Source organism: Tursiops truncatus, chromosome 20 (genome assembly GCF_011762595.2).
Source record: "Tursiops truncatus isolate mTurTru1 chromosome 20, mTurTru1.mat.Y, whole genome shotgun sequence".
In the NCBI taxonomy this organism is placed as follows: domain Eukaryota; kingdom Metazoa; phylum Chordata; class Mammalia; order Artiodactyla; family Delphinidae; genus Tursiops; species Tursiops truncatus.
The window spans coordinates 18,315,785-18,342,109 of NC_047053.1; the positions used below are offsets into that span (position 1 = coordinate 18,315,785).

General features: G+C 52.8%; 1 protein-coding gene across 2 annotated transcripts in view; it reads right to left on the reverse strand.

The window, feature by feature from the left end:
- Positions 1–8,059: 8,059 nt before the first annotated feature.
- Positions 8,060–26,325, reverse strand: part of ASIC2 (acid sensing ion channel subunit 2) — a 1,024,770-nt gene continuing 1,006,504 nt past the window's right edge. For both annotated transcript variants that reach the window (XM_033847876.2, XM_033847875.2), the window contains exons 4-10: positions 21,932–22,082; positions 19,747–19,803; positions 18,348–18,501; positions 16,165–16,256; positions 12,573–12,652; positions 10,912–10,980; positions 8,060–9,032 (exon numbers count right to left, since the gene is read on the reverse strand). In XM_033847876.2, the coding sequence (XP_033703767.1) occupies positions 8,931–9,032; positions 10,912–10,980; positions 12,573–12,652; positions 16,165–16,256; positions 18,348–18,501; positions 19,747–19,803; positions 21,932–22,082 (705 nt within the window). In that variant the 3' untranslated portion in view covers positions 8,060–8,930. The remainder of the gene's footprint in view (positions 9,033–10,911; positions 10,981–12,572; positions 12,653–16,164; positions 16,257–18,347; positions 18,502–19,746; positions 19,804–21,931; positions 22,083–26,325) is intronic.

Consider the following 26,325-nt stretch of genomic DNA (forward strand, 5'->3'; position numbering starts at 1 on the left):
GCTAACGTTTGCAGAACTAGCGAGTGAATGGGCCCCGATACCTTCGGGGTGTCAGCTGTCAGGCCCCAGGCTTCTCTCTGGATGGAGCCGCAGCCCCTCCCGAGCTCTCTCCCTCTCGGGGGGCCGCTCTGGCTGCTTCTCCTCCAAGTCCCACTCACCTCGCACTTGGCCATATCTTGGAGCAGTGGGGGGTTTGGCACAATTCGGGAAGAGCTGGCCTAATGGGGTTTCTCCTTTATCCTGGCTGCCCGACCTTGGGAAGGTCACTCCACCTCTCACGGGCAAATTCCTCATGGACAAGAGGAGCTAATACAGGCCAGCTTGCAATATCGTATTGATATCAATTACATAATACAGAGCAGAGAGGCACCTGGTACAGGGCGTGGCACAGAGTGGGGGGGACTTAAGAAACACTGGCCTCTTGTCTGGTTTCCCTGAGCTCTGGGGGCGCCAAGTCCCAGCCCACCTGGTGGGCACACGTCCTGCCTGTCCTGGTGACCAGGGCTTCCTTGGGAGGTCTGCACCAATGTCCTCGTCACTGTTTGCTGAGAATGAGGAAGAGGAGAGGAGAAGGTGTGGGAAGAAAGAGCAGAAGAGGCACGGGGATGGTTTGGATAAAGTGGCAGAAATTTCTATGGGAAGTGGGGAGAATTAAGTGAAGTTCTGGGACTTTTTAAAATTCAAGTCACTAATAAGGACCCACTGTATAGCACAGGGAACTCTACTCAATACTCTGTAATGACTTATATGGGTAAAGAATCCCCCCCAAAAAGTGGATATATGTATAACGGATTCACTTTGCTGTACACCTGAAACCAACACAACATTGTAAATCAACTATATTCCAATTAAAAATGTTAAAAAAAGAAAAGGAAAAAAAAAGTCCTAGTCACCTCATTCTTGGACTAGTTTGGCTCCAGGAGACTAATTGCAAATGGACTTTATCTTTTGTGCTATGGGTGGGGCGAATGCCCCAGGGGATAATTAGCTTGCTAAGGTGCTGCTCCTTCTCTACCTACAAGTACAGGTGAGGGGGCCAGAGGCTCCTGGCGGCTGAGCGAGGCTCTGCAGTGTGCTTCTCTTGGGCTGAGGTCCCTGTGCTCTGCCTGTGAGATCCACACCCTCAGCTGGATGTGGCTGGCTTTTTTCACTCTGAGCACTGGCCTGAAGCTTGCTAGAGTGGGAATCTACGGGAAACTGGCCCAATCAGGTGGGATCCAGCACTCACCGGACACCTCTATTGCAAACTGGGCACAAGCCTCTATTCTATGTGGCCAGGAATCCTTCTAACACTTCAATGGAGCCACTCTTGATGGAGTTGGCATGTAGGATAGGACTTCATCATCTCCGAACTGCCACGTGTCAGGCATCTCACCAGCACTTTCCATGGTTTATCTCACCACCCTCGCAGCATCCCCAGGGGGGTAGAGATGGTCATCCCCATTTTTCAGGAGAAAACTGAGCCCCAGACGAGTTCTAGAACTTGCCCAAGGTAACACAGTTGGTGGAGCTGGGATTCGGATGGGGCTGTTGAACTCCAAAGGCTGTGCTTTGTCCTCAGCATGTCCCAGCCTCCATAGCTGGACCAGCCCTTGGACTCTCAGTCGGCTGGACCCCTGGGGTGGAAAGGCACAGTGAATGGAGGGCAGTGGAGAGACAGCCCAGTTCTATCCAGCAAGCATCTGTCCTTCCTCGGACACTTCACGTTCTCCTCTGTCTCCAAGCCTTTGCTCAGGTAGCTCCTCTGCAGACCTGCCTCCCTGGCAACTTCCACCCACCTCTCAAGGCTTCAGCCGGAACCTACTAATGCCCCAGCCCGGCAGACAGCCCTGGTGCCTCTTCTCCAATGAGTGTGCATGCCAGACGCATCTCTGCTTTACGTCTCTCTGCTCAGGTTCTCGTGTGCGTGTCTGTTGCCTACCTCTGCCTGCCTAGACTCTGAGCTCCCTGAGGTTGTGTCCTCTTGATATATGAGCCACGCAGAAAATGCTCATGGGGTGAGGAAGCCTGGATGGAGACCCCCAGCTGGTGCTGGGAAGTCTTCCAGCTGTTTCTTGTCCCTCCTCCCTGTAAGGCAGGTTGAACTGACGATGCTTTGGTGCCCTCCAATCACTTTCTCTTGGACTTATTATAACTTAGATAGAATTCCTTTTGAAAAGAAGCCACAAAGTCTGAATTACACTGAAGACAAACTGCCCACGATGGTGCTAAGTTAGCCAAATGTGCCACTGCCTTCGGAAGCAGGTGGTGTGGAGAGTAGTTTCAAGGAGTCAAGGCATCCAAATTCCCCATGCCGAGGCATCCCTCACGGCCATTATCACGGGGTGTTTTTTTTTTTTTGCGGTATGGGGGCCTCTCACTGCTGCAGCCTTTCCCGTTGCGGAGCACAGGCTCCGGACGCGCAGGCTCAGTGGCCATGGCTCACGGGCCCAGCTGCTCAGCGGCACGTGGGATCTTCCCGGACCGGGGCACGAACCCGTGTCCCCTGCATCGGCAGGCAGACTCTCAACCACTGCGCCACCAGGGAAGCCCTTTTTTTTTTTTTTTTTAAACAAAAAGCGCTATTACAGTCTTGCTCAAAAACAAATGAGACGTCGACAGGGGTGCGTGTCTAGGGGCTCAACGGCGTACGGAGACCGTGCGCGTGCGTTTCCTGCATACAGTGGACGCAGTGGTCACATTCCTGAAGAATCAGGCCACAGCGATGTTTGTAGAGCGACGCTACTGTTGCTTTCTGTGTATGCAGGTCTCCTCGGCCCTCGTAATCACCACGTGCATAAAGTAATCCTAGAGGTTCTCTGTTCATACTGATTTTCTGCTCGTTCATTCATTTTGCCCTCTGTGAGAACTTGCTAGCACACAAGCTGCAGCAGGTGCCAAAGGTTTAAAAAATTATAGGAGAAAAACCTTGACATTGATCAAACCCAATCTATCCTTTTTCCTGCCTGTAAATTGAAAAATGACAGTCAGAGTATCACTTAGGGGAAGAAATGTTGGTTGCTCTAGTGGTACTCTCCTCCTGCAGTTCTTCTGGGGGAATGTTTAGCTCTTTCTAGACCAGGGGTGCATCCCTAGGGGATCACAGATGGGCTTCTGGGGTCCATAGCCCTCCTAAAATTGTATGCAAAATTTTATGTACATCTATGGGGACACGTGCATTATTTTTTCTGGGGAGAGAGTTCATAGTTTTCACCTTAGTTTTAATCCAAGCAAGATTTAGAATCAATGTTTTACAGGAAGAGAAGAGGAAAGAAGAAAAGATAGAAAGTATACGCCTTGGCTCGTTTAATCCTCATAACTACCCTGACACCTAGGTATCATTATCTCCATTATACAGATGGGAAACAGAGGCTCTGAGGAGTAAACGGAATATTTGCTTGGATACCTGACACCCATTCTCAAGTTAGACTCATAGACCATTAGAGTTGGGACGCACCAAAGGGATCATTTGTCCATTTCCCACCCCTCCCCTCTTATAGAGGGGGAAACTGAGGCCCAGAGAAGTGAAATACATTTTCCAAAGTTATATGGTTAGTTTACAGCAGAAACAGGTTAGAAATTCAATCTTTTGACTCTGTCCAAAGCTTTTGCCAACTATTGCTTTATTCTTGCAAACCCGGTAAGCGTAGGTTTCATGGACTGTTAAATCGAATTAGTAAGACACCCTCCTCTTTCCACCCATCCTCAGGCCGGGCTGGTTCCCACTGACCTGTTTCATGGTCCCCAGGGACCTTGTGGCCCCAAACACACTCAGCCTATGAGCCTTGGGAATACACAGACGCATGCGCAAAATGATTCTACGTGCTAGGAATCCCAGAGAAATTAGGTAGATGCATCAACCCTTGGCTTGGGAAATACGGTCCTAGACCCTTGGAGAGCAGAGGAAGGAGCTGAAAGACTTCAGCCATGATACAGCCTTCAACCTGCTGCCCTGGCCCTTCATCCTTTGGCACCTGCCTGCCTCTCTGTGGTCCTTTTGGACACTTTCCCCTTTCCTTTCTTTGCTTGGCTCCCCTGGACTTTCGTGCAGTCCCAGGACTGTGCCTCTCCTCCAGCACTCCCCCGTCCCACCCCACCCCCCGGCTTTGCATATGCTGCTCTATCGCTCTCCTTCTGCTGCAAAATTCAGATCCGTCTCTCAGGGTCACCTGTTTACTTGTCAGTGTCCCCTGCTCAGATGATAAATTCCTTGAGGGCAAGTGCCCGGTGCACAATAGACCATCAATAAATGGAGAACCCGTGTTCTTCACGTGTTTCCCCTTCCCGCATTGCCCTGCTCCCCTCCCAGCTATGCCAAGAAGCTTGTTCTATGCAGCGCGGGGTCTGCCCTGGCTGTGGGTGGACCAGGTCTGGCAGCCCACACGCCCCGAGAAGTAAATTCTTTGCTTCTCTGTAACGGGGGAGCTTTCCGGTTTTTTTTTTTTTTTTTGTGGTACGCGGGCCTCTCACCGCTGTGGCCCCTCCCGTTGCGGAGCACAGGCTCCGGACGCGCAGGCTCAGCGGCCATGGCTCACGGGCCCAGCCGCTCCGCGGCATGTGGGATCTTCCCGGACCGGGGCACGAACCCGCGTCCCCTGCGTCGGCAGGCGGACTCCCAACCACCGCGCCACCAGGGAAGCCCACGGGGGAGCTTTCTGGAGGCGCTTTCTGGAGGCCTCTTGCCTCTGCTCCGAGTTTAGGTCTCAGAATCGAATTGAAATCTCTGAGCTTGTGGAGGAGGAGGTCCCAGGTTCTTCCTTGCGTCTCAGGCTCAGGCTGGCTGAGCTGAGCTTCACCTGAGGGAACCGTTACCACGAAGATCACACCTGTGGGCGGGGCCTGCCCTACCTTCCTCCCTCCCAGCTCACCACGAACCTAGCCAGAGACCCTCTGTGGACCCTTGGTCACGAGGTGTGCTCCTGGTTGAGACTGTTACGAAAATAGCTCCCAGCTGGAGAGAGGAAAATAACCCTGACCTCTCTCCACCCAAAACAACAGGAAAAAACAGCATTTAAGCAGCAGCTGGCTCAGTCCCTGGCAAGGCTACTCACAGAAATGCTTATTCCTTTCGCCCAACTGCAGCAGACCACCGATTCTGAGATCATGTGCCGTTATTTGGTTGATCGATCAATTGATTGGTTGACGTGACGCTTTGAGGTCACTGATGATTCATCCTTGTGCTTTGTTGGGCTTGTGATCGGTCCAAACTCGCGGCCATCATGTCATCATTTGGGTGACTCTTGAAAATGTGACAATTCCCAGGTCTTCTCTGTCTGCCAAACCTCTCCAGTTAAGAAATCATTTCTCCATTAAAGGAATGATTGCACACAAGGCTACTTGTTTGAAATACTGCTACTAAAAAATACCACCACTCCCAAGAACTTAGGCTTCCAACTATGTCTTTGCTCAACAACCGGTTAATTATAATCAGTAGCTGGGTATTGATTTATTCTCTCGAATTTCCTGTCTTGTTTTCTTTAAACAGGTTCAGTTTGTAGACCTGCTCCCAGATGAGCAAAGCCAGAATCCCCAAATCGGAAGGGGCACGTACAGAAGCCTGAAGCAATCCAAACCTGTGAGGACAGTCTTCACTCCACCCCAAATTGATCTGAAGTTTTTGTTTGTTTGTTTCAAAGGAAGCCAGGAAGCTAATGAAGCAGTTCAAATAGCAATTTAAGTTACAGATTTCAAAAAATGTATGAAACTGTTAAACTGGAACGAGGCAGAAGCATCCAACAGACTCCCAACTCGCTGAATAGACGTTTAATTTGGACTCTATCCCTGATGCGAGCAGTCTGAAGACATTTTCTGTTCTTCTACATCCTATAGTCTAGGCACCAGAAGGCCACTTTCCAGCCTGACGTAATGAGGAGTGAACTTCTCTCAGGAGAAAGACTTCCATGCCCTGGCAAAGTTTGGAAAAATGATCACACTCAGTCCTTCTTGCTCGAAGTGGGCCTACAGATGGAATCGGGAGCCTGGCTTGGGAGTGTAGTTTGGGCACCGCTGCTAACTCACTGTGTGGTGTTAGGCAAGTCTCTGCCCTCCCTGTTTGGGTCCGCTCATTTGGAAAATGAGGGTAAGTAGGTTATGTGGTCCAAAGGGCTCTTGGTAGGCAGAATAATGGCCCCCAAAGAGGTCCACGTCCCAAGGCCTGGAACCTGTGAATATGTTGCTTTACATGGCAAAAGAGACTTTGAAGATGTGATTAGTTGACAACCTTGAAATAGGAGGGTTATCCTGGATTATTGGCTGTGCCTAATCTAATCTAATCTAATGAATCTAATTGAGTCCTTTAAAAATGGAAGAGGCCAGCAGGAGAGGATCTGAGTTAGAGGGAGGTGTAACTACAGGAGAAGGTCATTGTCTTTGTGAAGTAAGGACTCAACCCATCATTCCTGTCTTTGAAAGAGGAAGAGGCCACAAGCCAAGGAACGTGGGTAGCCTGTAGAAGATGGAAAAGGTGAGGAAATGGTTTCTCCTCTAGAGGCTCCAGAAAGGAAGGCAGCCCTGCTGACACCTAGATTTTAAACCAGTGAGACCCATGTCTGATTCTTGGCCTCCTGAACTGTGAGATAATACATCTGTGTTGTTTTAAGCCACTAAGTTTGTCATTTTGTAGCAGCAGAGATAGAACACGTAAACAAGGACACTTCCAGAAGCTGTGCACCCTGTTTCTAAAAATTAAAACTCAGCTTTGCTAACAGCCCTGGGCAGCCCTAGCTGAGAGGATGCCTGGGAGGAGCCATCAGAGGGCTGCTCTGTCCCAGCTGCCTCTTGGAGCCTGGTGACTGCAAGCTCCCGGCCCCGGCGTGGTGTGTGTGGCTGGTGTGACTTGTCCCACTGGCAGGGGGAGTAGTACTGTCATAGCACCTCGAGTCTGAAGGGGTCTCTGGAGATCATCTGTGAAGACACAGGTGAGGTATTATCTTCAGACTCAGATGGAGGGAACTGAGCCCAGAGAGGTGCATGATCTCATCCATCAGTTCCTTGTGTTGAGAGAGAGAGAGAGAGAGAGAGAGAGAGAGAGAGAGAGAGAGAGAGAGGGAGAGAGTGGATAGCGAAGCAGGGATCAGACTGCCTGGTCTAGCCAGTGCTTTCCGTGCACTTGTGCATGAGGAGGGAGGTACAAACCGTATTAGGTCTTTCTCGTGGCTCTGGGGATGACTTTGAGTTGGGAGTGGTGGGGGGAAGTAAGGGGAAGTATAAAGGTTAGACCACAGGAACTGGTCCTGCGGAATTAGGGGGGGCTTGAAAGGGCATGCCCCATCCCCAGCAGAGGGCACCCCCCCTCCTCTCCCACATGGACGTGCTCTCAGGAGTCGTGGGGAGCGAGGCAGAAGTAGGTCAGTCTGATGGGGGTGAGGAGGTGGGCTGCAGAGAGGGTTGGGAAAGGCAGGAGTGTGCGAGGGGGCCATGCTGGGGCAGGTGTCCAGCCTGAATTCACTGGCTGGGTCAGGAGAAGCCAGGACAGAGGACGGAAGAGCAGAGGGATGTGAAGGCCTCCTCTAAGGTTTGCAGGTCTGTGCGGCGTGCTCTGCCTCCCAGTCTGCATGCCACGTGCCTGTGGTCCAGCGCAGTGTCGTTCAGACCTTGGGCTGTGACCCATTCGTGGGGTGGGGAAGCCATTTACAATGTTGTGATCAATAGTGTTTAAAGATGTAGGGGGCTTCCCCGGTGGCGCAGTGGTTGAGAGTCCGCCTGCCGATGCAGGGGACTCGGGTTTGTGCCCCGGTCTGGGAGGATCCCACATGCCGTGGAGCGGCTGGACCCGTGAGCCATGGCCACTGAGCCTGCACGTCCGGAGCCTGTGCTCCGCAACGGGAGAGGCCGCAACAGTGAGAGCCCACGTACTTAAAAAAAAAAAAAAAAAAAAAAAAAAAAATGTGGGGTAGAATAGAATAGAATACAGAGCGTACGTGTTTTGTAAAGGTAAGTAATGCATAAACTATGTCATCTAATTATCTATCTATCACCTATCTATCCATCTATCACCTATCTATCTATCTATCCATCTATCTACCTATTCGCCCTGTGGTTTTTGACCTGGTAGATCTGGCTCTTTCCTAAAGTCTTGGGGAGAAAGAGTGCGGGGGAAGGGCAGAGACGACTCAGCCATTTCCACAAGACCAGCTTTTAATATGACTGTGATTGGAAGCACAAATAAATAAATGCCAAGAGAAAATGGAAAAACCAAACCAAACCTCAGAACATCCAAACCCAAATTCAGAAAACGAAATGAAACAGATCTCCGACAGACAGACAAACAAAAAAGAAAGACCCCCAAAGAAACAGAATCAGACTGTACAAGCCGTGTCACAGGGAGAGCAGAATGACGTGGGCACTGCGGATGAGTCCCCGGGGCCGCTGTGGAGGGGAGGGGGTGGCCCTGATCACCCTGTGGGCCGGCTTGGGGAGGTGGGGAGGGCTTCGTGGGCAGGTTAAGAACCTTCACAAACTACACAAGGACCGGACGTCGTCGAGTTCTGCGGCTTCCCTCTTGATCGCGCAGGGGTGATTCCAGCGTGGCCTCGTCGTGACTTCAGGGCTGGAACCTGGTCCCCCTGCACAGCTGCAGAGGGACTGCTGGAAACCGCACGGAGGAGGGTCAAGTACGGAGACAGACGTGGAGGCGGTGCCGTGAGGACTCAGAGCATGCAGTTGCTTTTTACATCTGGCAGTGAGATGTGATGGCAGGTCGGTTCTCGGACAGTTCCAGAGCGTGACTCACTTCTCCTAAGAGGGACGGATGCGCGGCAGCAGGGCCTGAGGACGCGTCGTGCCAGACGAGGCTGGAGCGAGGTTTTGACAGAGAGTTTGCTATGTGTGCATAGGGGGCTCTTGCTTCTTTCCGTCGGTCGGCAGGGGTCATCCCACCTGAGCCTGCCGTCCCCTGTTCTGGTCCTGGGCCTCCAGGTCTGTCTGGGGGGTGCCGGGCAGTCGGAGAGCTGTCAGCAAGCAATCTCCTCCAAGGTCCCCAGGGCTGTCTGCAGGGGCACGTTCACACTGTGGCTGATGTTCTCGGAGTGGTTTGGCATCGGGTCGCAAGTGCTCTGGTGGGAAGCGGAAAGTGGGCGTTGATGCTCATTCAGCAAAAGTTCATCACGATGCCCCCACGCAGCCCAGCCCAGGCCCCGGGAACCACGCTGCCCACTGTGGGCTCTCCCGGGGCACAGCTGCTCTGCCCCAGACATCTCACGCGCTGGCTTGCCATCTTGGACCATGAGGCTGAAGTGGCCTCATTGCCTTTAGAATCCTCTCCATTCTCCACCTAGGCACACCCCCCCCCCACCCCTGCACCCGCAGAGAGGGGACGGGGCTTAGCGACTGGTTTGACCTTCTCTCTCGCGGTCCCCTGATGTGTCACCTGAAGCGACATCTGAGTGGTGTGTACCTTTGGAGCTTGGATGGCCCATCCTATCCTCGCCCTTGGGGTCTCTGTTGGGTCAGCCTGGGCTGGAGGAGGGCTGGTCTGTGGCCAAGCCTGGGGCAGGGGGTGCCAATCGCTGAGGCCAAGCAGTGGAGGCCCCCAGCCAGAACCCTGACCCCTGATCACAGCTGCCTGAAGGACCTTTAGGTTAGGCTGGCCCCAGGGAAGAGTGGTCTTGGGTCCCTGAACAGGGTGGGGCTGAGATAGCTTTGAGTTTTCCAGGTGATTCCCAGGCTGCGGAGGGCTGGAGGCTGGGAGGGATGGGAGCAGAATTCGGTGCCAAGAATGCGGCTCGGGGAGGGGGAGGGAGCCTCTACTCGCTCATTATAAACTAGGCAAAGCTCACGGCTTTACAGGCCTGGCCTCACTTAATCCGAATGGCACTCCCTGAAGCCCCAGTGATTTAGCAGATGATCAGAAAGGGAAGTAACGAGCCCCAGGCACACGAGGCTGGGAAGCGGGGACCTGGGATCCAGGCAGGTAGCTGAGTCCAGAGCCTGGCCTCCTTCCACACTGCTCTCTCCTCAACAGAAGCTGTCTTCTGTTCAAACCCCAGAGAATCAAAGTGAGATTTTTAGCCTGGGAGATGGGTAGAGAAATAGTGTCTGGAACAGAAGTGGGAGCCCAAGCAGGAGGAGGGGGCTGGGGTCCATTTGGCATGTTATGATTTTAAGGGGGCAAGTGCCCATCGAATGGGGTGGTCTCTTGGGGCCGGGGTGCTGACTTGGGGAAAGCCAGCGATACCTGCAACCTTCAGTGGAGACCGGGGTCCAGGAGCAGACTGAGTTAGGGAAGAAGAATTAGCAGCATAAGAGGTGCTGCCCCTCTCTGGCTCGAGGAATGAGAGGCGGAGGAGGACAGTGGTGGTTAGGGACGCTTTGTGCCCAGCTCTGACACTCACCTGCAGTGTAACCTTGGTCTGAGCTGCAGCCGCCTCATGCACAGACCTTCCTCTAGGGTGACTGTCGGGTTGAAATGATGAGTGCCTTAAGGGCACTTAGCACAGTGCCTGACATGTCCCAGGCATGTACAGTGGTTAGCAGTTCTAATGGGTATTACTGCCACTACCAAATTCACAGGGCCGCACACCCTACGTCCCCTTCAAAATGGGGCAGAATGCCAGGGACATCCCTGCTTGTATTCTGCCGCCCCGCAGAATAAGGGAGTGGACCTACGCAGAGCCTCTCCGGTTCTCCCAAGGCATGAGAAGAGGGGCGTGGCCTCTGGCCTGGGAGAAGCCGGATTGGTCCAGGCAGAAGCATCTCCTGGTCTCCGCTGCATCCACGGCTTACTACTGGGCTCTGGGGTGAGTCTCAGAGAGAGGCTCAAGGCTCAGTTGGAGTGTCCTTGGATTTGGGAGCTGCAGAGTGTCACAAGCCATGGAAAGGTGTGCAACGAAGCACGGCCCGCCCTCCCGCCCCACCCGGCCCCCGCATCTGGGTTAACATGGCCTATATGTGCTAGAGGAACTAAGCAACCTGCAAACCCCGGGCTGCCCTCACCACGTTCTCATCGTGGCTCCTTTCCTCCTCTTCTTTGCCAAGCAGGTCTAATAGCTTGTCTTTGATCAGCTGCAAGAAAGGCAGGAAGGGGGTGGTCAGGCCAGAAGAACGGTGCCAAGGTAGAGAAAGAGAGAGAGACCTCCCTCCACGTGGCTGGGCTGGGGCCCCTCCCCAATCTCTGGGCTGAGATGGGATTTTGGAGCAGGTGCTAGAGCGTGGAGGGGGACACGGGAGGGCCTGGTCTCCCAGTATGGCTGGTTCCTTGTCTGTCCTGGGGGGACAGAATTACTCATCACTTCCGAGGCCTGACAACTCCACAGTTCACAAGATCGGGATACACTTGAGTTCTTAACATTTGATTCCTAGCAAGAAAGGGTAATTACTAAATATGTTCCCCGGTGCGATTCAATTTCTGTGATTTTGTGTATCTTTTCACAAAAACGAGTAAACAAGGCAGAATGAAATCTGGCCATGGGACCCGTTTGGGAACAAGGTCACCGTGCTGAGAGGCAGGACGTGGCGCTCTAGAGGCCCCTGGTCGCCGCTGCCCGCCGGCTCCCCGCAGTGACTCCCAGCGGCCTTTGGCCGTCGCCAGCCCCCTCTGGGATGCAGGCCACTGCTCTGCAGGCCCCGTTCGCTAGGCTGAGACTCAGGCGGTCCTGGGGACGGTGTTGGGCCTGGACTTCCCTGAGGGATTCTGGAGTCCCTGGAGCCATCCCGGGGCTGGGGGGAGGGAGGCAGTAGGAAGGCTGACGTGCCCCCGGAGCGCTCAGTGACTGAAGCCACTGTTTGTCGTGTGAGAAGCTTTCAGAGGCTTTGTCCAGCTGCCTCCTGAGGGTGACAGCTCCCGGACTGTTGGTGGCCAGGAGCGCAGGGGTGCCCTTGCTCTCCCTGCTCGGGACTGATGAGCACTGCAGGAGTGATCCTTCCTGAAACCTGCCTGGACCACGGAAGGCGCTGCTCGGGTGATGGGCCACCAGGAGGGCAGGGGTGTGTGTGTGTGCATGGGGTGTGCGTGTGGCGTATGTGTGTATCTGTGAGCAGTGTGTGTGAGCACGGTACAACTGTGTGTGATATATGTGTGTGGAGTGTGTGGTGTGTGTGTGTGCAGATGTTGCGTGTGAGTGTGGTATAAGTGTGTGTGATGCGTGAGTGGTGTGTGTGTGTGCATGGGGTGTGCGTGTGGTGTACATGTGTATTTGTGAGTAGTACGTGAGTGTGGTATAACTGCGTGATGTGTGTGTGGGGCACGTGTGTGAGTGGCGTATGTGGAGTGCGTGTGGTGTATGTGTGTGCAGATGTGGTGTGTGAGTGTGGTGTGTGGTGAGTGTGAGGGTGCAGACACACGCATGTCTGAAGCCCCCTAGCAGCGGGAGGGGCTCAGGCTGGCCTCAGCACAGTTTCATCCTCTTCTCATCCCTTCTGCTCCCTCTCTGTGAGTGTAGACAGCCCTGAGGTGGGGCCTGTGGCTTCTGTCTCTCTTACATCCATCCCTCCCCCAGTGCCTAGGAGGTGGTGATAGACAATGTCCATGGACAGGGAGGGGGAGGCGGCCCTGGGGGAAGAGAGGCCGTGCTCTCCCCCCATCCACGCTCGGTTCTGGACGTCAGGGCAGGATGAGGGCGCCAGGTCATCCCCCCACGAGCGATCCCAAATCTTACCTCATAAATATAATCAAAGAGCTCTAGTATTGTAAGGATACTAGCACCAATAAACAATCCCATCTGACCACCAATATCACCTGGAGAGAGAGAGAGAAGACAAAGACTTGGCTTTCCTGACAGCACTTCCGGAAGGGCTGAACAGACTGAGAACTCGGAAACCAGGCCTTCTGAACGGGTTCCCCTTCCCGGGGGGCCGGGGCGTGTAGCTGGGAGGCCAGGCCCTTGACGCGTCCCTCCCTCACTGCACAGCTCTGAGAGCTGGTGGGTTTGGTTTTCAGCACCCATGGGGACGGGAACTAACCTGGATGCTTTCGGGGGGGCCTGGAATAGACCTCTTGGGCTGACAGGCTTGTTCATTTCCATTCAGAACCACACTGGTGGGGCTCAGTTGGCTCTGGGCTGGGAACAGACGAGGTGCGTGCGGTCCCTGGCCTGGGCGAGGACACAGTCTAGCTTGAGACGTGTGTCAGGTGCCCTGAGTGGGGGTCTCGGGAGCAGTAACACAAGAGACACCCCCCAGTCATGACATGGGCTTTGGGGCCGCCTTGGGGCCCTTCTCACCCTTGGGCTAAGGCCGTAGGAAGCATCTCCCTGTCTCCCCACCTAAAGGTACATGTTCAGTTTGGTCTCTTTCTAGGGTAGAGGTCCTTGCCCTGGATGTTGGGCCCCACCGACCAAAGTCTTCTAGACTGGTCTTCGGATACCCCTGCATCAGACTCTCGGGATCCTTGTAATCAGTGTAGATGCCTGCACCTGCCTGAGGCCTACACAATCAGAACCTCTGGGCTTGGGGTCTGGAGGTCAGGAGTTTAAAGTGCCTGGGTGGTTCTCTGGCCCACCAGAGTTTGAGAACGGCTCTCCTGTGGGAGCTTCCAGTGGCTGGAGACACCCTGAATTGAATGCGGTCCATTGTGTGTGCACCTGGGCGTTTGCAGAGGGAGAGCCCATATTTCAGAAGTTATTATCTGATTCTCAAGGGGGTTCTGATCCCCCCCAAAGCCCCAAACGCTTCATTCTGGAGGCAGTATGGTAGAGAGCAGGGGGCTCTGTGGTTGTGAGTTTGCAGCGGGGCCACCAGCTCGGTGTGCGGCTTTGATAAGCCCCGACCTTCTCAGGAGCTTTGCCTTCCGGGCACATTTGGTGGTGGAGGTGGTCGGGGTGGGGGTGGTGGTCGGAGGAGATGAACTGTGAAGTCCTTTCCAGCTGTGACCTCTAAGACTGGCAGCTGCTGGGCTGGGCTGGGGAGAGCAGGTGCTGTTGGGGGTGAATGTACTGTTCTCCTGGAGAGTCCAGGCTGACCTCTTGGTCTGAGAACTTCTGGATGAGTACCTCTGCCCACTCCTCCCCTGATTATGGCTGGAGAAGCCCAACCAACACATCCCCAGGCGAGCAAGCCGTGACGACGGGAAGGCGGCCCTTCCTGGGGGGACCTGGTTTGGGGCTCAGCGTGGCTCCCCTTCCCTCCTCTCCTGCCCCTCCGCGCCCTCTAATATCCTCAGTAGAGGCTTATCGGGGAGTGTGCACGATGCGTGTGCACGTCAGGAGTGGGGTGTGTCTGTGCCTGTGCGAGCGGTGTGGCGGAGCGTGGGGTATGGGCCTGGGTGCGCCGTGCGCGAGTGCGTGTGGGATAGACGCAGGCGATACGTCTGACCACCGACAGCTTTACATAGGCGGCAAGCCACGTCTAGGGTAGCTACACGAGTGCGTCCAAATGTGGCTTTGTGGGAGTGGGCATAGTGTGTCTGAGTGAGCATGTGCAGGTGTGAGCACGTGAGTGTGTAAGCACGCAACTTGTGTGCACGTACGTGTCTCTGCAGCCGCGTGGCTTGCATGTGGGTCTGTGAGGGTGTGTTCACCGCGGGAGGGGTGCGCTGTGCGCGGCGGGGGGAGGGGAGAGACGGGCCCGATTGGGTGCCGTGGCTCACTGTTTGCAAGTAGCACTTGCTGTCCTCACGGGAGGTGCAGATGGCAGCAGGACTTTCACGGCGGGCTATTTTGGGTGGGAACAAGATGCTGGGAAAATGCTTTCTCACATCTGCTGCAGGGACCAGCTACCTCTCCTGACAGATTCGGGGCTCAGGTCCTCGTCACTGTGTGTGTGTGTGTGTGTGTGTGTGTGTCTGAGTGTGACTGTGAGCCTATGTAGGGGAGGGGACGGAAGTGGAGGAGGCATGTCCTCGGTCTTCTTTAGGAAATAAAGGTGTCAGGAGCAGGGCTCTACCACCAGCTCAGGGCATGAGGCCGTCTAGCCACAGGCCCTTTGGCCACAACAATCTCCAAGGCCCAGGTGATGACCACCTTAGCCCAGCGGGCACCCAGCTGTGGCCCAGTTCTCCAGCCTCCTGGGAGAGGAACAGACACGCTCAGACGGTGCCGCAGGGTAGGCCCTGGGTCCCTGGCATGGTGTCTGTCCACATGCCAGAAACCTCTATTTATGGACCTCCTGTGGGCTGGGGCTTTTCCACATTTAACCATCACGGGAAACTCACAAAATGAGTTTTATTAGACCCATTTTACAGATGAGAAACCTGAGGTTCAGTGAAGCCACCTGCCCACCTTCTCCCAGTTGGTGTGCAGCGGCCCGTGGCTTGCTCTCCCCTTGTACTTCCAGGTAGAAGGTGTATGCCTCTCCGCCCTCACCCAGGATTCTATTCTCACCTGATTCAGTTCACAGAGACAAGAGCTATTTTTCCTCGAAGCCACAGACACCAGATCCTTTCTTGAGAGTGAGTGGGAGTTGGGGGACGAGTCCAGAGCAGGTTTTTTTTTTTTTTTTTTGGCAGTACACGGGCCTCTCACTGCTGTGGCCTCTCCCGTTGTGGAGCACAGGCTCCGGACGCGCAGGCTCAGCGGCCATGGCTCACGGGCCCAGCTGCTCCGCAGCATGTGGGATCTTCCCGGACCGGGGCACGAACCCGCGTCCCCTGCATTGGCAGGTGGACTCTCAACCACTGCGCCACCAGGGAAGCCCCAGAGCAGGTCTTTTAAACTGTGTACCCGCAGGGGTCTTGTGAGTTTTACGCTGGGCTGGGACTGTGTTGAAATTAACTTCCTGCATCCATCCTGTGCCCTTGGGGCCAGGGGAGCTGGTCCCAGGGTGGGGTGGCAGTCAGGTTTGTAGATTTCTGGGGATGCATGGCCCTTCTGTTGTGTTTGACAAAGGGCTCTCAGTCCAGGGGGCACCGGGCCTTCTCAATGCAGCAAAATTGCTTTCCAGTGGGGGCTCCATGGGGGACCCTCCCTGGGCCCACTTCCTGGGACCACCCACAGCTCAGCCCTCCCTCCACTTGACAGTTCTTTCTTCCTGCCATGGCCCCAGGGCTCTGACTCCAACCTGGGGGCAGAAGACCATAGAATCCCAAGAGGATGGCGCTGGAAAGGCCCCGAGAGAGCGTCTAGCTCACCTACTTCAATGTGTTGATGGGGTAACTGAGGCCTAGACTGGGACATGAACTGGGCCTAACACCTCCAGCACGTGGAGTTCTTCCCATTCTGGGGCAGGAACAGTGCAAAGGGAAGAGGGAGTAACCCGCCCACCGGCCCATCCCCATGAGACGTGGACATTTGTGCAACAGACACTCTGACCTACCAAGTAAGGCAGCAACTTCGTACGCCTTCTTCTGTTCAATGGTCTCATAATTGAGAGCCTCAAAAAATATATCCAGAACGAGGATGTTCTCTCTGTGGAGGAAATGTCCAGTGTCATACGTGGTGAGAACCCTCAGGATCCACGGGGATCATCTAATACAATTTTCCCACAGACAGATGGGGAAACTGAGGCCCAGGCAAGTGAAACAACTGGCCCAAAGTTAGAGCTCGTTAGTGGCACAGCTGGGGCTTGAACCTGACATCCTGACTCCCGGCTCAGTGCCCTTCACGGCCCTGGAGGCGTATATCAGCTGTCCCCTTGGCCCCTCATTGCTAACGCCCCTGTCTCTCTGCACCCTTTCCAGGACTCCTGCCCGGCCTCCAGGTCTCCGTGCTCCCAGAGGGTCTGCCTGGGCCCTTACGTGCAGGTGAGCTCAGCACTCTCTTGACAAGGCTTGCTCGCCTGCCCCCCGCTGACCTCCCCTGCCCACTCTGGAGAGGACCCCAGTTCTTACTGGGATTGATAGCAAGCTTCTCCTAGTGGGGGCCCTACCCCGGATGGCCAAGTCAGCTGCAGGGACCAGGGAGGGTTTTTAGGGAGAAAACCCACACCTGGTTGCAGGGTTTCTGATGGAAGCACCCCGGTTCCCTTTTGCTCTTTTGGGCAGATGTGTGCATGAGACACATTTAGGCAGAAGTCATTACGGCCGGCACAATGTCTGCGACAGCGGTGCCTGGTACCTCCTACAAAATTCCCTGCCTCCTTCCACGACGTGGCTCACAATGCCCTCAGCGTCCCTTGTCCTCAACCCTGGGACAGAGCAAAAGCCGTCCCAGGATGAGGTCTGGTGACGGTGTGGGCAGGAGGGAGAGGCTGGGGGCGAGGAGCCCTCTCCACGCGGGGCTCGCCCAGGTGCCATTCAGAGGGTCACCCTCTCTTGCCTGGTTTATGGCAACTGCTTCCCACCTGGCTCCCTTCCGCCCACCTGGCTTCCGGTCCGACCTCTATCTGCCGCCTGAAGGGTCTTCCTAAAACCGCTAAACTAATCCACGTGACATAAAATTAGCATCCAGTTCCTCCATCACTCAGGCTACATTTAAAATGCTCAGTAGCCACATGTGGCCAGTGGCCATCATGTAGGACATCACAGATAAAGAACATTTCCAGAAGGTTCTACCTAAACGGCAAATGTGAGCCTGTCACTTGCCTGGTGGAAGCTCTTCTGTGGCTGCCTGTCCTCTTAGAATAAGTCCACTCTCTGCGTCCCACCCCCGCCCAGCTCAGCCTGCAGGATCTTCTACCTCGGACACAGTCACCTCCCCCACCCTCCCCTTCCCCTAATCTTGTCTGCCCTTCACGGATTTTCCCTGCTGAGGCTCTGCCTGGGACACCCTCTGCTCCTGTGTCTTTCTTTCACTTATTCTGTTAAAAGATATATATATATATAGTTGAGCATCAGCTCTGTGTCAGACACTCCACAGCAGAGAACAAAACAAGAAAAGTTCCTGCTCTCAAGGAGCTTCACTTTCGTGAAGTGGGCAAGTTAATTGCAGGAAACACACACGTGAATATAGAATTACACATGGTGGTGTGTGTTATAAAGGAAAACACCAGAGAGCTTTGAGAGAAAAATGACAGGAGGGGACTAATTTAGTCATCCAAAGAGATGACGTTTAAATGGAGACCTGCACAATGAGGAACCAGCTAGGTGAAGAGTGAGAGGAAAAGCGTTCCAGGCAGAGGGAACAGAATGTGCAAAACCTGCCTGGAAAACTCCTCTACATCCTGTAAAAACATCTCTGCATTGACATATACACCCTAATATGTATAAAATGGATAACTAACAAAAAAAAATGCAAAAAGAAAAACATCTTTGAAGCTTTCCTTGACAGCGTCCCTACGCAAGGTGCGGCCAGCCACTTCTCTTATTACCTGCATCAGCCTACATAGCTTTCAGCTTTGTACTTGTCGCTCCACCAGACTCTAAGCTCCTTAAAGCCTGGGGGTGCATCTTAATCCGCTTTGTCTTCGTATTCTGAGTCTGAGCACAGAACGTGGCAAACAGCAGGTGCTTAGTTAATGTCTGCCAAATAGAAGTAATCGCTTACCTTGCCCTCGACTGCCCCCCAGTTTTTCCTAGTCCACCCTCCCCCACCGCCATCCACCACGTCCACTTAACGTACGAGATATATTTTTCTGATTTGTTAAATTTCTTCTCGAGGTACTTGGCTGACGTCTTGCTGGGAATCTTCACCATGGAGAGCTCTTTGTTGTAGCGGGTCAGGTTGCAGGGTGTCCTGCAGAGACAGTAATTACTGTCCTTTTCCGCCAGCAGACCTGGAGGGGAGAGGGAGGCAGGGCTTAGTCAGGTGGACCTCCTGGCCCAGAGTAGCCAGGTTCCCGCAGCAGAGGAGTGAGCTAGGAGGAGGTGCCACCGGGTAAATGAGGGGTGGGGGGCTGTGGAGAGAAGGGGGGCCGGTTGATGAGGGTGTGAGCTCTCGTAGAATGTGCCCACTCTTTCTCTGTTACTCTTGGTCCTGTTTTTCTTCTGTTTCCTTCACTGTTATGTCACCCTTTGTAAATCTTTGAAAAGGCTCCACTTTTGGAGAATGGGCTCCGAGGGAGTCCCGGACCCCTCACCTCCCCAGGGCCTTCTTCTCTGCTCCTAGCCTCAGTTCTCATCTACAAAGGGGGCTGTTCTCCAAAGGCGAGTGTGGGAGACCATTTTATCTGAAACTCTGGGCTCCGCGGTACTCCCTCTGGGGCTCCCTCGTAGCCAACGCCCACCTGCTCTGCTCGCTGGTTTAGGACGCAGAACTGAGGCTTTGCATCCATTGGAAGTCACTCCTTCTCCTTCCCGCCATCCCTCCTGGAGGCGTCTGGACGTGTGAGCCCCGAGCTGCTGCACTTAGATCCAGCAAGTGCAGCTGCTGAACGAACTTGAGTCCGGATGATTTAGATACTCTCTGCTTGTCTTGGTTATAGATCATTTCCCAGGTCCGGAAGAGGTGGGCACGTGGAGTGGGTCTAGCTTGGGGGTTGCAGCTTGTTTGTGTGATCTCCCTCACTGGAAGTTTTCCAGGGTCGGGGGGTGGGTGTGGACCAGCAAACACCCAGCAGAAGGCAGAGGAGCAGGGGGAACGCGCCTGGCTCAACGGAGCATGCAAAGACAGGACAGCTTTGGAATAACCGCGAGAGCGTGTGCGGGGAGATACGGCTGATCTCCTTTGGGGCCCACCCGGATGCTCACTGTCGATCCTCTCTGCCCGCTCCCCTGCATTCCGCAGTGCTCTCTGCTCTCCCAAAACCCACTCCTTCCCTACCCCCACCTCTCTACCTCCTTTCTTTCCCTAGTCTGGTTTCCAGCCCTCATCCACTTGCATCAGTTCCCTCCCCCACCCCTCTCTCCTTCCTCCTCTCCATCTCCCTCTCCCGTCTCTGCAGGGACACCACCCTTTCCAGCCTCTTTCCCCTCACCCTTCCCCACTCCCCTTCCCCCCATCTCTCTTCTGCACCCGGAAGTTCTGCAAGGTCTTGATCGCAGCCCCTCCACCATCATTCCACCTGGCCCCTGGTACTGACCTAGGGCAGGCTCGGCACACTCCTTGTGTTGCTCAGGGGTACAGAAAGGGGCATCCCCTGCAAAGAAGAAAGACAGGGAGAGGTACTCAGGCAGCAACCCCTTCCCTCCTTGGGCTGGAGGAAGGGATTGCATCCAGCTACCTTGGTACCTAGGAGGGGCAGCAGTTCACCAGTGGATGGTCAGAAGCCCTGGGGGTAGTGGGGGAGCAGAAGACTGGGTTCTGATCTGCTCTGTGATAACAAGACCGGTCTAGCTAACTTCTCCCAGGTTGCACAATCTGGCTTACATATGTGATAGGAAAGCGCTGACAGTTCAAGTGGGGAAGCAGTGGTAAGCAGCTACTAAGTCCTGGGCATGCATTGTCCCCTTTAACCCACACGGGTACCTTCAGAAATAGGAAATACTGTTTCTGTTTCACCCATGAGAGAATTGAGGCTTAAGAATCCTGTTTTCCCAGGACATCAGAGCTAGCGGTGATGGAGGTGGGCTTTGAACCCAGGTCTGTCTGACCCCGAGGCTAGGGCTCTTTCCAGCACACCACACTGCTGTAGGGGAGTGAGGGCTGCTTTTTAAGTCTCCTCTTTGCTGTGCCCTTAATTCCACATTATAACTGAGATACCAGTAACAGTGTCATGTGGGGGTGGGGGGCGGAAATGATTAAAATCTCTCCTGCTTGCTTTGGGCTCAGGTTCCATGGGGAAACCTCACTGGCTGGTGATCCAGTCTGAGCATCAGGCAGGTAGCATTTACCAGTGCTCAGTTCTCTCTGGTCTCTGTAGAAATCCAGAAGCTTTTTTTTTTTTTTTCTTTTACCAAGTGCTGAAGTTAAAGCCCACCACGATATCTTTTCCTTACCTTCTCCCTAAACACCAATTCTTTTCAAGAGCTGAAGAACTGATATGCTTCCTCCTTTCTAATAATAAAAATTTAACTGATATGTTTCCCTTTTGCTCTGTCTTCTAGGAAGCTCAGAGGCAATTTGAAAGGTCGATAATTCTAAATTTAGATTGCTAGAGCAATTACTGATCATAGTGCACTAAGTTAGAATTTAGCTCTAAGGATGTTCATTTCAGCATTGGTTATAACAGAAAACAACTATAACAGAAAACAACTGGTAATGAATGAAATGTCTGATATCAGGATTTAGCTAAATAAACAAAGTATGATATAACCATGAAATTGTAGCCATGAAATATAACAGCAAAGTTCCCAGCACATAGTAGGTCTTCAGTCAACAGTACTCTCGATTCCCTCTCCCCATGTGTTAACACAATCACCACTGACGTTTGCAATTGACAAAGTTTTCTTTTTGGCCGCACTGCGGAGCTTGCGGGATCTTAGTTCCCTGACCAGGGATCGAACCCGAACCCCCTGCAGTGGAAGCATGGAACTCTAACCACTGGACCACCAGGGAATTCCCAACAAAGCATTTTTATATCTTAGCCTAATTTTATCTTCCTATCCACGAATGATTGTGTTTTAAAGATAATGGAGGTAAGAATAGAGAGGTTTAGTAACTTGTACCAGGTCACACAGCAGTAAGGTGGAGGAACCTGAGTTAGAAGCCAAGGCCACTGACTCCAGCCTCAGTCATCCTTCCTTCCATGCTGCAGTACCAAACTCTTCCTGCTCCAATCAGCCCCCCTCCCCCCACTCCACTTCTACTGACAAGCCAACTGCCTCTAATGATGGCTACGTGCATTGTTAGTCTGAGAATAGAAATGTCAGTACACATGCATTCATTTGCTGGCTGATGGACTCTTGCCTAGCTTGAAAGAGAGCTAGACATTTGGATGCAAGAAGGGAAACATCTGGAGGAAAGCCATAACCATCTGGATGTTTGAACGTGTACCACACCAGGATGTAAGAATTGTAAGCATCCAGATATCCGGACACTGAACTCTAGGAGTGAAGACCAGCAAACAATTAGCAAACATATTGAACATTGGGAGGAACGTCCTCCAAACACCTGACCACTTCTGGACACCAGGATGCTGCCTTGGTTGCCAGACTGGAGGTTTCCATCCGCCCTCTAAGAGTTTGGGCATCAAATAACAGTCTTCCCAGAACAGCATCCCTTTGCATCCTCGTGGAGTGGGTGTAGAGTTTCCCATCAGGGTGAGAAATGCAAAGAAGGTCGCAGGTAGTCCTGGGCCCCTGCGGCTGTCCTCGCCTGGCACTGACCTGGCATGTGGACCATGCGACAGTTGCAGTTCTCCACGATGTAGCGGGTCTCACAGTCAATCCGACAGGCAGTGATGCTGTAAACAGGAAAGAAGTCGAGTCCCATCTCCGAGGACCGGCACTCGCCCCACGGCGGGGGCAGGTATGTGAGCTGCAAGACAGGAAGGAGGGGGCAGCAGTCAGCCCCAGAGCTTCAGCCGCGACAGGCCCAGTGGCTCATTCATTCACTCATGCAGTTAACAGACCACTACTGAGCATCTACTGCATGACAACCTCAATTCCATTGACCTCCCAAGCCTTCTACTTTTGGCTCCGATACCAGTTTTCCTATCTTATTTTTTTTATAACCTTCTTATAAATGCTGATCTTCTCAAAGTCTCTTACACGGGCCACATCTTCCCACTTCCACAATTTGTCATCTCCCATCTCTCAGCAGCAGAGAAGTGAGATAAAAATTTGGGGGCTCTGCCTCTGGGGGCCCCTCCTTTCTAGGGTTTTTCTTCCCATTTTTTCTAGCTTTTCTGGCAACGCTGAACTCTAGCTTGAGACTTTTTAACTCAACGACTGCTGCTTTCTTCTTGAGCTCTAGCTACAACATTCCCTTAGAACTCGACGTGCCCTCAAAGGAGAGATCAGGTAAATCAATGTGTGTTTCACCCAGTGTGACTCCCTTCCTTCAAGGGCTGTGTACCCTCCAGTTTCTGCCTGTGTTTAGTCTCTCTCCAATGCCATCAAATTAGTACTTCTGAAATATTTTGTCCAGAGTTTATAATTGTTATTTCCGGAAGGGTTAGTCTGATATAAGCCGCTCCACCATGACTGAGAACCAAAAGTCTCTCTCTCTCTATTTTATTTAAGACTCATTCCTTTGAGGGAGCGGTTCCTATTCTCATTTTATTCATGACGAAACTGAGTATCTGAAAGGTTAGTAGTCTGTTCAAGATCAAACACAGAGCCAGTGGCGGAGTCAGCATAGGGACCTAGGAATTTCTGACTCCAATCTTGCCCTTGTATACTACATTGTCTCTATAGGAAATGGATGAAAGGAGGGAGAAACACTCCAGAGAGGACCTTTCAGAGCTTTTCTCTTTTGTGTTTTTTTCTAACGGCTCCTTTCTTCTTCCTTTCCCATGAAGGCTTGCGTTACTCTCTCGTCTTTCTTTGGAGTTCATGAGCTGACCAGGCTTTTGCACGGATTTCCTCTATGACTTTGGATAAGTCGCCACTCTCCTCTGGACCTTAGTTTCCCCATCCGTAAAGAGGGAGTATGTGGGGGTAGGGTTGACAGTCTATGATTAGAATGGATTCAGTTCCCTACATTGCTCAATATTGGATCGATCAGCACACAAACTGGATTTGGGAAGAATTCATAGCGACTTTTGGCAAGACAGGGGGTCTAAAATGATGTAAAATCATCTTGGGAGACTCTCGTTTCTTTTTCTTCTTCTAAAACAATTTCCCACAGTGGGTGGACCAAGAATGCAGCTGGTGAAACTCTGGGGATGTGCTACTGTTTGTTCAGGGTCAATCACTTCCCTTTTTTTATACAGAGGTCATGATCCAGATACCATGGCTACCCTGCTGTGGCTGGTTTATCATTCGTTCCATCAGATTTTCTGAAGCCTCACACACCACAGCAGCTGGAAAATCGCAGCGTGTACAGCATCAACTCTTGCTTACCAACGAGTGTCTGAAAGCGTGTTGGAGTATTTGTTTATCCTGGGTAAGCGAAGCCTCAGGGGGACCCTGAAGCACTGTCTTCAAATATCTGAAGGGCTGTCTCAGGGAAGAAGAACTAGATTTGTTTCCCGGCATCCCAAGGGAAAGATAGACACAAGAACAGTTGTCCTAAGGGAAGTGGGGTGCATGATCGCGTTTATTGACGTTGCAGGCACTGTGGTGGGCACAGCACACGCATTCTCTTATTTAATCCTAAAGAAGGATAAATTCTGTCTCAACTTTCTAACCTGCTACTATGATTCAATGACAAAATCCCTATCTTGAGGGTGAGGTCCCCATCATGAGGGGTGTTCAAGCAGAAACCATACAACCACCTGGCTGGGATGGGAAGAGAGAGATTCAAGTACTGCATGTGCAGTTGGAGATTCTAAAACCTCTTAAGCCCTTATATCCAATCCTAGACCCTACATCTGTAATTTTAATTTGAGAACTAGAGACAGTGGTACAAGTCCGACAGAACCTTGAACCTCACTCTTTCATGGGCTAGTTGTGTGACTTAGTCAGTGACAAAGCCCCCACTCCCCAGCCCCCGCTTTTAGCCTCCTCATTGGATTAAATAAGTGCCCAGCAGCCAGTAGGTACCCACCAAGACTTAGTTCCTATCTCTTTCCCCTAACAAACGTCTTTATGTTTTTCTACCCTTTCATTCATTCAACAAATAGTCCAGCTCCACCTCTGCTCTCCTTACAATCTGGTTCTACAGACTAGCGAAACGCCATCCTTTTTGGCTCAAGTTATTTTGCGCTGGGTTTACTATAAGAACTCCTGTCAATGCAGATGTCCAAGTCAAGAGGACACCAGGCCGCTGATCTAGGGCTCTGGAGCTGGGAGAGAGATCTGGGCTGGAGACGTAAATGTGTGCGTTTGTGTGCGTGTGGCTTTAGTGGATCTTGAAGCTGTGGGGTGGATGAGCCAGCCCAGGGAGAGAGGAGAGACACCAGGATTGAGCCTTAAAGTGTTCCTGCATTTACTTAACAACTCATCCGTCCTTAGCCTTTTATTTTTCTCACTGTGCCATGGAACTGGTGGCCTTGCACAATTACTCACATTCATGAGCTGAGCAAAGAACTCAGAACTTTTGTGATGGCATACCCTGGTGCTTGCCTGTCATCGCTCCACTGTCTCGAGGCTTCTCTCCACAGTACTTTTCGTTTTCTAGAGAGAAGTTTGTGTTTGCACCCTCCCTGCCTCGGGACGTCCTATGCTGTTCCTCAGCCACTGGCTTTCCCAGCCTCTCCCAGCCCATAGATCCCGAGGTGTGCCAGCAGGTGGCGCTGCAGTTAGCCTAGCTGCTCAAGGAGGGTCTCTGTAGTCAGAGATGCTGGGAGGGAGACTGTCCCATAGGACCTTGCCCAGCTCCCTTGGCCTTTTCCTTGTGTCTACAGCCCACAGAAGCCTTGGCTGGGATGCTCCTAAGGGAGAGATGCTGTGACGATGATGAGACCGCATAGGAATATGTTCATTCTGCTCCTGGAAAGGGTAGAAAAGACCGGAGGAGAGATAAAGGAGGAGGGAGACAAGGAGAGAGGCCCACTGAGCTCCTCTGGTAGCCACCTGGCTCTTTTGTCATGTCAGCCACTTGGGCTTTTGATTCAGGTGCTGGACACGATACTCACCTGGACCAGATCCCTTTAGGCTCTGGGATTCCCCTGCCGGTTCCTTCCCAGGGCTGGGTCGGGGTCTTCATTCTGGCCTGCTTGGCTTCCTTCTCCTCCTCACTAGCCCACCTGGCCGAGGTTCTCTGTCTGCCGGGAGCACCCATGTTAGGAGCACGTGTTCTGTGGTCAGACCCAGCTGGGTTGGAATCCTGGCTCTGCCACTTGCTTAGTGGGGGACCTCCTCTTTCTGCATGAGAAGCACCCTGAGATATTAACTACTTCAGAGGATACTGTGAGTTTTGAACACAAGGTACGTGTAACGCAGCTGTGGCCCTTGGCTGATGTCTTCCGGTCTCTGTGTCCTATGTATGGATAGGATGTGAAACTCAGCCCCTTGTTCATCTCCACAGAAAGCCCACTCACCCAGGGCATTAGAATATAAGGAAGATGTCAGAGTTGGAGGAGGGTTTACATCAGAGCAAATCTCCTTCACCTTGCCTAAGCCCAGCATCTCTCCATCTTTCTCCTTTCCTTCCTTCTCTCCCGCCTCCTTTCTCTCTCCTTATGTGCTTTGCCACCCTTTCCAGGAGCAGAATCCGCTTCTTCTTAAGTAGTTGCCTCATCCTCTGGCATCTTGGTGACACGGCAACCACCTTTCCCATGGAGCCTCAAGGAAAGGCACTTCCTTCCCTAGGAGGAATTCTAAAGCCAATTGTTATCATGTTTTTTCTTTTTTTTTTTTTCTGCCTCGTTCTGTAACAAGACGAAACATCTCCAAGAGTGGCTGGTGAATAATAGATGTTGAATGAACCAGAGACGCTCTTGGCCTCTTTTCTCCCCACTAGGGCGCTGTCTCACCGTGTACAGTGACCAGGCAACAGAGCTGGTCGTGCTTTGCATCCATAACACAGATACTCACTCGGATGACCGGAAACACAGAAGCACGCCCCGATGACCCGTGGTGCACACTTATTTTCTGTTACTCCCGGAGTCTTCTCTCTGGGATATCTATCTGTGCGTGACTGACCACATCTTCGTGATTGTGCCAGAAATGAA